The 13740-nt window shown below is 40.0% G+C and overlaps 1 protein-coding gene across 1 annotated transcript in view; it reads right to left on the reverse strand.

Moving 5' to 3' along the window:
* Positions 1-1112: 1112 nt before the first annotated feature.
* Positions 1113-13740, reverse strand: part of itpka (inositol-trisphosphate 3-kinase A) — a gene marked incomplete at its 5' end in the record, with an annotated part of 15695 nt that continues 3067 nt past the window's right edge. Inside the window, 6 exon segments of the mRNA XM_014014252.1 lie at positions 1113-3801; positions 4512-4583; positions 4966-5067; positions 7173-7377; positions 9149-9362; positions 10000-10096. Of these exon segments, the coding sequence (XP_013869706.1) occupies positions 3556-3801; positions 4512-4583; positions 4966-5067; positions 7173-7377; positions 9149-9362; positions 10000-10096 (936 nt within the window). The 3' untranslated portion in view covers positions 1113-3555.

Raw genomic sequence — 13740 nt, forward strand, 5'->3', positions numbered from 1 at the left:
CCTACAACATGGGGTATTTTTTACAAAAAAAAGCAGCCAGGTGGGGACCGAAGTGAATTGTGGGGACCAATGTCAGGTTAGAATCAAGGTGTGAATTGAGTTTAGGTTAGCTTTAAGGTCAGGTTTGCTACATGTGAGGTTAATTTTAGGGTAAATGATCAGGGTTAGGCTATAAAATTTCCAAAAAATGAATGGAGGTCAATGGAAAGTCCCCACAAGGATAGAGAGACATAGTATGTGTGCGTGTGCATGTATTTGTTACCTTTTTAGGACAGTTTCTGGTATGAACACCTACCTTGTCAGGATCAGTAGTCCTTTTAGGGCCCAAAGACTGGTTCTAATATGGCTGATCATTTTAGGGTGTGGGGGTCAGGCTGTAGAAATGCATGAAAAATGAATGGAAGTCAATGCAAAGTCCCCGTAAAGATAGAAAGATGCAATGTGTGTGTGTGTTAAATCTCTTGCTTTAATGTGTACCTGACCTGCAGGTGTTTTTATAAGTAGGTAGCCAGACCTTGTATCTGTGAGGTATATTTACCTTGGTTTCTGAACACTGGATATTTATTTGTAGCTTTTTATTCCAACATTTATGTTTTCTGTTGAATGTGTTGTAGTTCAATCACTGCCATGTGTAATACTTGTGTTTTTCCAGCAGGGGGCGGTAAAACCAAACAATCAGCTGCAGATAAACCAGTTTTATTAGGATTAGTCGTTAGAAWTAGTGAAAATGTGGACATATTTAACCAGTATTTATGTTTTGACTTTATTTTTATTTAGAACTTTAGTTGATGCTGGTTTAGAATGTAAAAGATGTAAATGGTTTGTTTTATTATAAACTGAATGTACAGTTGCTCTCAGGCTGAAATTAAACTAAAATGAAATGAAACACCTTTTTAAAAGCTACTGTAGAATATTTTTACACAGAAAAAATAATCCTAGTACKCATTTAAGTTCAGGATTTTTTTATCTGATGCTCATTCGAAAAATTTTGTTTGGCATTTTTACAAAAATAAAATATTCATCTAATGAAAATACAAAAAAAAAATCCAATATTTGTTTTTCACATCACTGGTCACCAAATCAATATTTAGTCGTCTTATTGTTGTTTTTTGAGTTAGAATCTTTAAAATACTAATAGGAATATCACATTTTATTAAAAACAATTGAATAATTTATAATATTTCAAATGTTTTCTTCWTGTTCTGGTTCTGTTGGCCAGTAACCCGTCTGATAAAGCTGTAAGTGAAAGTGTAAGAGATGGAAGCCAGTCTAGCAGCTGTGAAAATATTTATTTTTATACTCACCTCTGTAGGCAACCAACTGCATTTGTATTTTCATTATTTTTAAATAAACTTTGTTCTTGCTCTTTGTTAAAGTTGTTTATGTAATACCAWTGCTCAACCAGTAGGAGGAGCTGTTCAGTTTGTCTCACAGCAAATTATTCACGTAAATGTTTCTACACATTTATGTTTTGAGTTGATTTTTATTTACTWTAATGGTCGTTGCCATCACGATAATTTGAAAACACAAACTGAAAATAGTATATTTTTAATATATCTTGAATAAAGAGGCACTCTAACTTCACTGAACTTACTGGAAACAATAATGTTCTGATTTCCAGATGTTGATGTGTAAATAAAGTTTTAGAAAAATAAAAGGCTAAAAGCTWWAAAAAAAAAAYGGCTGATAAAAGCTWAAAGTTTAGCTTCACAACCACTAAWACGCTAAACTTCTCAGCTACGCTAAAGCGAACCAGATTTAAAAAAAATTGGAAGCTGACGACAAAACCTTTATTTTCTATTGGTTTAATTTGAAGGTGGGTGGGATCATCTGTAGCCAATCGGCTAATCTAAACCAGAGGCTATACTTCCGGTTTAATCCCTTCAGTATAAAAGCATTTCTTTGATCAAGTTTGTATTTTTATAAATATAGTTTGAAGTTAGTCAAACAACAGCAACAACGGAGTTTTAGGACCATACACAATAAGATTTTTTTTGTTTAATTACTAGAATAATGTTATATTATTGTTATGTTATATTATAATATTGTGAGAAAAAAAGTCAATCATCAAACATGTCCATTTTCCGTTCCTGTTTTTGTTTTCATCATTTTCCTCACACCTGCTGTCGACAGCCGTGCGTGTCACTGTGTTTAGGAAGTAAACCACGATGGGGTCACTCGTGTAATATGCTTTCTTCCACATTATGTGATGACTAAATCCATCAATGCCGTTAACTAAACTAAAGCTTTACTACATCATATGAATCCATATAGTCGTTTGCACAATCGTTTCAAAGTCCTGCTGCTGATAATTTGATGCTGACGTGTTAAAAGATTAAGTGTTTCTTAAAACCGATACAAAAACTTCACAAGATGCCCAACACTTCTCATTTTAACTGCTTTTTTTTTGTGTAGGGGTTCTTGTAATACAACTTTAATCTCGTAATATTACGACTTATTTTGTAATTTAAAAAAATTGTAGTGTGGCCCTACTGTATAGTCTTTTCGCTGCTCTTTGTTTGAAGTTTAGCTGCTAAAGATGCTACATGCTCCACACACGGTGCCTGACACGTCCAGCACTGGTTGTAAAAGATTGTTTTTAACTTAATTTGGGATAAACAGCATAAAAATAGAAGTTTTTAGAATTGTGAATTTTTTTAATAGACTTAAAATCAGCAGAAGATAATCGGTCCGCTAAAGAGCAGCTAGATTCGCTATTAGTGGATTAGCGTTTTGTGCCCACCACTGGTTAGGATGTACTAATGTAGCCAGGTCTTACCCTGAGGAAGACCCTAGACACACTGCAGAGACTGGACCTGGGAACAACTTGGGAGTCCTCTACAAAAACCTGGAAGAGGAATGGACCTCCCTGATCAAGCAGCAGATAATGGATGGATGGAATAATTTTCAACATTTAGGCATAAGGATAAACACCAAACCCAAAATAAACCCACATTTTTACCTCATTTGTTTCAACTCGTCTAAGAGTAACGACTCAGTCTGAGCTGAATATAAACCAATATAGTGTTTTACTCTTCAAATAAACCGTCTCCATTTTAATTTCTCATACACGTTGATTGGTTTCACACAAAGGGCGCAGCATCAAGTGCTGCAATTATAAGATTAAAATCCATTAAAAGACTCTTTAAAAACAAAGTGTAATCTTTACACTTCAGTTTTTCCCTGAAAGGACTTTGTTGTGGAGTGAAACCAGACGGTTTGACTCTGGCTCTCATCTTGGTTTCATTATAAGTTCTTTTTTTTTTTCCACCAAACGCAGGATCCCTGCACTCTCACTTCTGTTCTGTGTGTGGGTGGGAACTCGTATTAGTGTCAGTGCTTTTGCTCCTTCGCTCAGTCCCTCGTGAGATATTTTCATGTCCCTTTTTGTTCCGTTGGTCTGTGTCAGTATTAAATATTGAGTGGTGCAGCGTGCTGAGGGTGCGCCTTCTTTGGTCCATCATGCTTTGATGAAGCACAAATCACCCAAAGCTAAAAGTCGGATCTCTTTGTGGGGCTGGTTGAGGTTAATTTTAGCTCCTTACAAGTCAAAGGTCAGTGGCGGTGTGTTTCTGTAGTTTGGCTCATCTCCTCGGGTCCTTCGTTGCTGATCGACTCCAGGATGTAGAAGAGGTTTTTCAGCCCCCACAGGTACCCGTCCTCCCGGTTGCCCTCCTGCCAGGGAACATCGTGACTTAAAGTRTGACCCTCGGGTAAAGACGTGGTTTTGCCAAAGTCAATGATCCAGATCTGAGCTTTTCCCGTGTGGTCGTGGATGAAGAGGAGAGAGCTGCCGATAACCTGGGAAAAGAAACGACAAGAGCAGAGTTTGAGCCTTTTGGTTTGGTTTTTTTACACAGATTAAACAAAACCAAATACATATCCTCACTGAAAAAATAAAACATGAAGATTTGAAAACAGAGCCTTACAGATTCTTTAAGGGATTCATAAGACCTATGGCCTTTCTAACCATAGAGTACCAACTACATAATGGTAGGTGTGGTTCTGCTAATCAGCTAACGGCTAAGAGTGGAACTAATTTATCTCTTAGCAGGTTAGATTTTTTGAAAGCTGTTTGCGGACCAATTAGCTTCCGCTAAATTAGGTTTTGTTAACTTTACGTCTACTAACTAAAAATATAACTTCACTAAAGCTAAACAAGTAAAACTTAGTGCAAGCTAARGCTAACAGCTAACTGCTAAGACATCACACATTTGTCTCCGTCCAGCTGAAAACTGGTGGGACTGACAAACCCAGATGTTAGCTTGTTAGCAGATGATGAGTTGGTGAAGCTAACTTTTTGATTAGCTGTGCCCACCTCTGGTTTTAATGCTTAATACAAATAAAAACAATCAATTTGTTAAATAATTTAGATTCTGGATTGGTCTCAGTTTTGTGTTGAAACTAAAACCACCTCCTGTTGGCGTGCAGCCAGAAATGCTGTGTAAGCGGTTTTTTAATTCCTGTAAAGTTGTGAGTCATCCTCGTGGTCATACAGTTTCTGCCCTCACCTCGTGACTCTTGAAGAACTCTGACATGATCAGGGTTTGCCGGATCTCTGTCAGTCTGTGCAAATAAGACCTCTGTGTTTCAAAGGGAGAGAGGAAAAAAAGACAAACATGGTGTTACATAAAGGTGAGGAGTGTGTGTGGATCCGAAGGCCAAAACTCAATCAGTCATGCAGAGGTAATATTTGCTTTGCAGCTCGGATTACTCTGCTCTTACTGTTCAAATACTTTATTATTAAACCATCCCTGACATTTCATATATAAGCATGGAGACATCATCATTTACTTATCCCTGTTTAAACGCTGAACACAGATGTAGGAGCCGACAGAGTTTGTGTTTGTAGTCAGTCGAGCGTTTCAGGTGACGCCTGTGTACGTGTTTGTATATGCTCAGTACTGTAAGGGAAGTTTGTGTGTCTTTCAGTAAATGAGTGCTCTGTAAGTGTCTGCCACGTACTATAATGCTGACGTCCCCTCCGACGAAGTCTTTAAACACCTTGATGACGTCCGGCTCCGACCTGGTTTTCTTGAAGTCGGTTCGACACGAACCGTCGTGTTTCTAAGAGAGAAGAAACGAGCAGAAAAATGTTATAGAGCGCAATGAAACGATCTCTGTCTACACCATGCTTACACTTTTCCTCGTAAAATCACAGATTCTGCTACAGCAGTGGTTTCCCATGTGGGGGTCATGAAACATCAAGTGAGGGTCCCRGTYTGATTTCCAGACATCKGTTTAAACGCAAATAAACTGCTAGTGGAACGTTTTCACTATAAGTATGGCAAAAATAATAAATACATTGATTAATCATAAATGAATAAAAGCAGTATCATATTATTATTGTCATTATTTCCGTTTGAATACATAAACCTGTAATACAGTATATGGGGTCACAAGATTCCACAAATGTTGTTTTGGGGTCCGAAAGCTAAAAAGTTTAAAGGGATCCCTGATTAGCTGTAACATTAGACTTTATTTGATAAACATATATTTTAACTGTAAAATAAAGACTGTAAAAATACTGTAGGCTGTTCAGTTTTGTAAATTTTTAAAAATATATTTTAATACGGACAGACCCATTTTATTTACACACAAAGCATTCTGGGTAAATGATGATGTGGATAGGTCCTCGGTGTGAGCGAGCTGTATCCACCCTGAAGGTTAATCTTGGACAATATCTGADGATRGACTCTTTTAAATGAAACCAGAGAGCGTTGACAGAGAGGAGAAGGTAGAAATGACTCAGCCTGTAACTGAAAATATAAATGGAGGACAACAGAGCTGCTTCATGGAAGAAGAACCTCAGCTTAGCCTGTTAGCTTTAGCGTTAGCACCGACGCCATATTGCATTATATGTATTAGCTCAGTGCTAGCGCGACAAACAAACTAAACTGAGGTCCTCCATCCATATGTTCAGTTGTAGACTGAATRGTTTCTACCTTCTCCTCTCTGTCAGCGCTCTCTGGTTTCATCTAAGAGACAAWCATCAGATATTGTCCAAGATTAATCTTCAGGGTGGATATAGCTCGCTGCCTCGAAGATGACCTAGTAGACGTCATTATTTACCCAGAATGCTTTGCGTGTAAATAAAATGGTTCAGTCCATGTAACATATTTTTAAAAATTTAGTTTAAAAATTATAAAAATCAAACAGCCTACAGTATTTTTACAGTCTTTATTTTACAGTTAAAATAAATATTTATCAAATAAAGTCTAATGTTATAATGGATTCCTTTAAAAAACACTGATCCATGGGGTGAGTCAAAAGTCTCAGGACAACCTTTTTGTTTCAGAAACAAAAACTGAAAATAAGAAATCAAAATACTCCAGTAAGTAATGGGTGAGGGGGCCTATCTTTTAGACTGTGTTTAGAATATGGCCGCCATCTTGAAAACTGCCATATTGGATCAAGGACAATTTTTTTCTAATGGGAAGGGGTCATGTAGCATATCAAAGAAGACTAAAATTGTCTCAGAAATGGATTGCTGTAATCAGATGTGCAATACATATTATGGCTCAGTTTTCAACACAGTAAAACCTGCTCTTGACTCAAGATGGCGGCCATGTTCTGGACATAGTCTAAAAGATAGATGCCCTCACTATTTACCTGTTACGGTATTCAGATATTTTCTTTCTGAAATAAAAGMGTGTATTGAGACTTTTGACTCACCCTGTTTTTTTGTGTTTGTTTTTTGAGGTTCTGCACCACAGAAACAGGCCGTGTTGCTGCGACCAGACCGCTTTTCTGTGAATTACTTGAACCTGCAGAAGACTTGAGTTTGATGAATGACACTAAAACCTCCTGAAGATTAACCGCTCTACAGTTTAACTACTGAGCGTTTAGAGGTTTGGACCATTTGAACGTGTTCTTTGTTTCTCAGAAATCCACACATAATTCTCCAGATTTCTTTGTAAGGTGCGTCTGCGTGGTGGATGATTAGTCATCAGAGGTGTTGCTGTGGAGCTGTCAGCGCAGCTCGGCTACACCTTAGGAACAAACGAGCGCACACCTTGTGGGCCGAGTACACCGGGCTATGAAAAGGATGACACACTTCTTTACGACTGACTTGTTSTCCGTCTGTCAAACCTAAAACAATCCCTGAGTAAAACTCTGTGATTTGCTGAAACAGTGCGGTTGATGTAACCCTTTTCTGTTATGGGCACTACCTTGATCCCCTCTATCCTGAAGCCCAGCGTGTTGCTGGAGCTCATGGTCTCCCTCCACTGCATGTAACGAGGTTTGGTGACGCCCCGTTGGGAATGTTCCTCGGACGTGGGGCCCTCTTTGTCCACCTCCACCATCTTCTTGTACAGGTCTTCCCGAGGCTTGGGGCGCTCCCTCGCTCGCACCAGCTCCTCCTCCAGGTACGTCCTTCAACAAATAGGGGAAAAAAAACTCCTCTGTAACTACTGTGTACATTTTATCCAACTCACACTCACGCTGCATTGAGATATTTTAGTTTTTACACTGTTTTTTTGTATTTCTGTGCTTTAAAACCTGCTGAACCATGAGCCCTGTCTTCTTCTTTGTGTCACTCACGTTCACAGCAAACAGCGATGTGCACACGCATGTAAATTTCAGTTTCAGTTTGTCAACTCAACTTCCTCTGCGCCGAAGAGGGAAGCTGCGAGGAGACTCCCGCGCGCCGCTCTCTAAACTGTGCGAAAGTGCGTGTTTGTGCGAGTTGGCGGGTTTTGCAGCGCTGCGGTCGAGGACGGGTGGGGGTGGGGGGAGGGGGGTCTCCAGGGACACCCTGAGTTTGCAAAATGTGCTTGAATACAGGGACGCACAGCGACGCGGAATAAACAAATGAAAGAATTAGTTTGTGTGCGTGTGTTTTTACGTGGGAGTTGTGTGGGTGTGTGTGTGTGTGTGTGTGTGTGTGTGTGTGTGTGTGCACCTGTTTTTGTTACTTTTTAGGACCTTTTCTGGTACAAACACCTACCTTGTCAGGACCAGAAGTAGTCAAAGACCAATATGGTGAAACTCCATTTTTGGGTTATGCAGGGTTTATACAGCAGGATAATTATTCCAATTTGTGGAATAATTGCATGGAATAATTCACAAGACCTGAATGTCTTGTGAACAACTGGACAGATTTGAAGGAAACTTTGAGTAAATATCAAACGTAACTCTACAACAGAATAATCTTTGGACTCAGACTATTACAGTGGTTCTTAACCTGGGTTCGGTCGAACCCTAGGGGTTCGATGAGCCGGTCTCGGGTTCGGTGGAGCCTCTGCCGTGGAGGTAAAGACACACTTGTGTAAAGTCGTGATGACACGCCCTGCTTGGCCATCACTTGCTGCAGAGGATCATGTGAGATTGCTTGGCCAATCAGTGCTGGCCCCAAAAAAGTATTTTGTGGATTCAAAACAACAAAAAACAAATTAAGTTTAAAATAAAAAAAAATCTTATTAAAAATNTGTGTGTGTGTGTGTGTGTGTGTGTGTGTGTGTGTGTGTGTGTGTGTGTGTGTGTGTGTGTGTGTGTGTGTGTGTGTGTTCTAGCATGTGTTGCCTTGCAAGGCCCATTTTTAAACAAATAGACCACCTTGTGGGGACCTATAGCTCCTTATGCAGCCTGAAGCTCAGGCCCCGTAATTTTAAATGCAGTTTTTGGGCCGGGGGGTTAGGTTTAGGGTCAGGGTTGGGCCATAGAAGTGAAAGAAAATGAATGGAAGTCAATGCAAAGTCCCCATGAAAGTAGCAAGCACAATAAGTGTGTGCATTGGTGTGTGTGTGTGAATTGAGTTTAGGTTAGTTTTAGGGTCAGGTAGGTACCTGTGAGGTTAATTTTACGGTAAAAAGGTCAGGGTTAGGAGATAAAATTACCATAAAATGAACGGAAATCAATTCAAGGTCCCCAGGGGGATGTAAAAACAAACCTGTGTGTGTGTGTCCTCCACCCGCTGTGGCAGGAAGCCAAGCATACAGCCTGCAGTTACAACAGGTGTTCCCTTATYCAGTCAGAGCGCGTCACTCGGCTGCACTTTTTATTCACATTTCATTTCCACAGAACTCGGCTGTTGACGGCCAGCCATCGAAAACACGTTAAAAGCCGAGGCACAGGCGAGGGGGGACATTACTCTCAATGTTTACACACCAAACAGCAAACAGAGGCCCTGACGTTCTGGTCTTACCTCACGCCGATCTTGCAGTCCATCACGTTGGGATGGTCGAAGTCAGCCAGCAGGTCGGTCATCTGCAGGAAGGACTCGCCGTCCTTCTCCACCAGGCCCAGGTAGCCGGGCACGAAGGGGCGCAGCGCGTCGTCCCTCAGCTTCTCGAAGCACCGCATCTCGTTGTCGGAGAACTTTTTCAGGATGGTGCCCTCATCCGCGGCCTTGAAGTTTCCTGAAACGGGATTAAAGACACACAAGTGAGGGAAGCGATTTCAATCCCACGCAGAAGTCATGTTTCGTGCACACAAAACACGTGAATTCAGTTCATTTTTACATTCCTGGCTCTTTTTACTATATATTTAAACTTCATTCAAATCCAAAAGGAAAGATTCACTTTTCTGCAACAACAGAAGTCAGATTTATGTTTGCAACAACACTTTAAACTCCTGATGGTTTTTACTTCTGTCTGAAACATCTGATGCTTCGCTCTGCGTGACTGATTTTATTCAAATCTGCTTGTTTTTAAAACCTTCCCTCATGAAGACGAGTTGTTTTTAACAAATAATTTATAAACACTTTTTTAAAAATTAGATTTTTTAAGCATTTGTTCCTGATTAACTTAAATTAAGGAACATGAAACATGTCCAAAGAAAATAAAAAGAAGAATTTTGCTGCAGAACCTGACATTCTGCTGACTAACTCTGGACAAATAATCCTCCAGACAAACTTTAAAACTTGTAAATATTGGTYAAAGTCTCTGTTTTCATCATCTTTTGTAATACAACAGGCTCATAGCTGCAGTACTGGRGTCTCCAATAAATCCTGTAATCAGTGAAATACTTGTCTGAACGGGTCAGAACACACGGTACCTTTATGTCCGGCAAGCTGGACCCAGTTCAGTTTCCTCCTGTTGGCGGCGTTTAAAGGCCAGCGGACGTACGTCTTCAGCTTCCACCAGGGTTTGCTCTGTTTCAGCAAAACAAACAGTCAAATAAACAAATAAAACTTTAAAAAGTCAACGATTTCAAAGCGACTGAAGAGGAGGAGACTCGGCGGCGACTGTTGTGTTTAAACTTAGTGTCGAGACGTGTTTTAATCCTGTCTGATCAATCTGAGACTTTCAGTTATCCTTTAATGCTGTTTTAAATCTCATTTATCTCAGTCTAACATCTCTAATAGTTCACAACAGGATGATGAACTCACCCCTAAACATAAAATGTGTTTTTATAGAGAAGGAATTCCTAGAATTTTCTTTTGTAAAATCCTAAATCTTGTAATTTTGTGGGAAATGAGCCAGACATGGTTTTGCAGGTCTGACCTTTTGGCTTTAAAGGAGCTCACTTTAATCTGTGTTGTGAATGAAAACAGGAAATGAAACAGGGACTCTGATGATAGTCAAACACTCTCACGTCTCGCTCTTCATCTAAAATCTGCAGCAGGGTTCTCCTAAATGTCACGTACTTGTTTACTGATGATATCCACCATCACGGATGGTTTTAGCTTTTATTTTGGCGGGGAACAGATTCTTTCTGTCTTTGTGTCGTCAGCGTGTTGGGAGACAAACATTAGCAAGGTGGACTGAAAACAGAGTAAATATTACAACTGCAGCTTTCTGTAGCCACCATTTTAATGTCATTATCATCTTCCAGACAGAAAAAAACACTATTTCAACTCTTACCATGGAGGTATACAGTTAGCCAAAAAGTTAGCTTCACTAATCTGTTACTGTAAGTAAAAAAATTAGCATTGCAAACAATAAACCACTAAACAAGAAAATTAGCGGATGCTAACGCTAACTGATAACCGCTAACTCAAGAGCTAAGTATAATAGCCACAAAAACATTGGAATCTTGGCTAAAAGCTCAAAAAAAGACATTTCTTTGTCCACCAAACAATTCAAACTACAAGCAGTTGAATGGGCAAGTAAACAAACTGCACAAAGTATCATGAGCTGTTTGTTAGACTTAAAGTTAGCAGTTCAATGCAAATTCGCTTCAGTTAGCTTCGCTGTTAGRTGTGAGCGGATTAGGCTAGCAGAACTGTTCTTACTGTCCTGTTAAGGATTCAGATTCCTGGGGATTATTACACAAATAAGAATTAAAGAAAGTAGCATCACAGTGTTTTGTGGCTCTCGGCTCATATTGGCTAAAAAAATGAATCACGATTAATTGTGGTGTTTAGCTGATAACGATTAATGTGATGATTAATCCCCCGAAGTCCCTGGACGTCTGCGTGTCCTAGTCACAGGACCAATTTAAATCACTCTTCATAAAAATCTGTTCCAAACTGTGTCAAAAGTACAGACTTCAGGCTATGCATCAATTTTTAAATTGTGTTGATGAACCAAGTAAAACCAGAGTTATGATAAATAAATTACGGAGCTTTTTTTWAAAAAAATGTTCGTTATATTTGAAGTGGAGGGGACGATTTTGCCCAACTCTGTCACYCATCAAATCCTCCCTCTGTTTTTGTCAAACTGATGGTGTTGCAGACATTTCGGTGTTAGCTGTGGCGGCCATCTTGCGTAGGTTCAGTTTTTTACAGTGAGTTCTTCAGGGTAGGAGGAGGAACGTGAACTTGACCGAGCCTCAAAGCATCCTGGATGAACTGGTTCAGAAACAGGCCGAGGAGTTAATTATCTCTACGTATAACTACGTTGAAGTTTGTTTTCTTCTCTCGGCTCCTTTTATCTCCTGCTCCGTCAGGCGCACCTTTACTTTGAAACTCAAGGCCTGCCGTGACTCAACAACACGCTGGTGTGACAGGACACGAGCCAGCTGAATCAAACTTTCAGGTCCTGTAGTTTGAAGGCTTGCTGTCRCACGTGAATCTTCTCACAACGAGAAGCCGGTTTTTCTGCGTGCTTTCAAATCAGGTCTCTCCACTTCCAAACCTCTTTAACGATCTGAGCTGCAGACTCCAGGGTCGCAGTCGTTGGACGTGAAAATAAACAAGCGCAGACTCAGGCTTTTCTCTGACTTCCTGAAGTGCTTCTTTGTTAAATGTCAAAAGGCCAAGACTAAATTTGSACCAACCACAAAKGCACACACACAAAATAAAAACAAACTAAGACAWTATTACACAATGTTAGCATGTGCTGTCTGTGCGTCTCAGTGTGGGTTGCTAATTTTCCAGTGGCTATTTTCACACCATCACACGGTTTCTGTGTCACCTAAATCGAGCAGAAAAATTCAGAAATTAAAATGCCGCTTGACATTTAGCTGTGAAAAAGTGTGTCACATCTGGAAAATGTCCATTTTAACAAGAACATAACAAATAATTGTTCATGTGTCTGTTAGCAAAWTATCTCATGAACCATTGCACTAAGTTTAACAAAACTCTCAGAGRTTAATCARTCAATAAGCAACTACAGATGATTAKCTTTTGATACCAATCCCATTCAAGATGGCCGCTGCAGATAATCGATAACATCCAACGCAAGATTGGCAGTAACTCAGTGAATCTTGAGAAAGTTGAGCTAAAGTTTGGTTTGAGTAGTAGCTGAGCTTTACCCACAATACATAACTCGAGCACTTACARGTTGTGCAATAATTTCTCTTAAAACTTTGCATTCAACTGTCAGCGTCAACCCGGTCTGTCTGTTAGCAAAATATCTTTAACAAAATTCTTATGATGCACATTTACAACCCATTAACTTTGGATTCATGCTAAATCAAGATGGCTGCCACGGCTAAAGTGATATCACACGACACAAAAACAGCTTTAAGTCAGTCYGTTTGTGAAATATTGATTTGAAACTTGTCCTGTTAGCAGCTGAGAGTCAGGAGTAAAGAAAAGTGAGAGCTATAGGAGTTGTGTGGAGCAGGAGAAGTGGTCACACCGTAAAACGCTCACACACACACACACACACACATACTACGCGTTTGGGTTGTGTCAGTCGAACGTGGTGACAAAAAGCAGATTATGCACAGGTGACTCACTGCGATCACACTCAACTTCCCCTCAGCTCACACACACACAATGAGGGAGGGACACACTGCCAGCTGCAAAACGCATAAATTCATCTGTGCAGGACCTGCATTAATTACCAGAGCGTGGGCCGTTTCTAATGCACCTGAACTGAGCTCCACCATCACAGAACGCCACACGCATTTCCACTCAAAATGTCAGTTCAGCTGAAGGCCGAACCTTTTATTCTCCTCTAACGAGAGGAAAACACGCAGTTCTGTTTAAACCTGAGGCTCTAAATGATGAAGAAGGTGAGAAACTGCAGCAACTTCTTGTTCCCTGGAACATTTGTCAAACTGAAGGCCCGCAGGCCAAATCTGGCCCTCGTTAACATTTTTATCTGGCCCAAAGCTAATACTTTAAGTGTGAAATTGTTAATATATACACACTGCATTCTTCTCATGACAGCCGGCTGACTTTCAAGTCAAAGAAACAGAATTTTTCAGTCATTTTTTGATTTTGGTGTAGAAAGCTCAACTCAGAATAAACTTTATTTATATTTTTCTAGATTTTGTTCCTATTTTTAAGCCAAATATTTTTGATTTTTAGAGATTTTCTTCGGTCATCCGGGAGGGACTCAGAGTAGAGCCGCTGCTCCTCCACGTCGAGAGGAGCCAGCTGAGGTGGCTCGGGCATCTGGT

The sequence above is a fragment of the Austrofundulus limnaeus genome, unplaced genomic scaffold, assembly GCF_001266775.1.
Source record: "Austrofundulus limnaeus strain Quisiro unplaced genomic scaffold, Austrofundulus_limnaeus-1.0 Scaffold2, whole genome shotgun sequence".
NCBI lineage: Eukaryota > Metazoa > Chordata > Actinopteri > Cyprinodontiformes > Rivulidae > Austrofundulus > Austrofundulus limnaeus.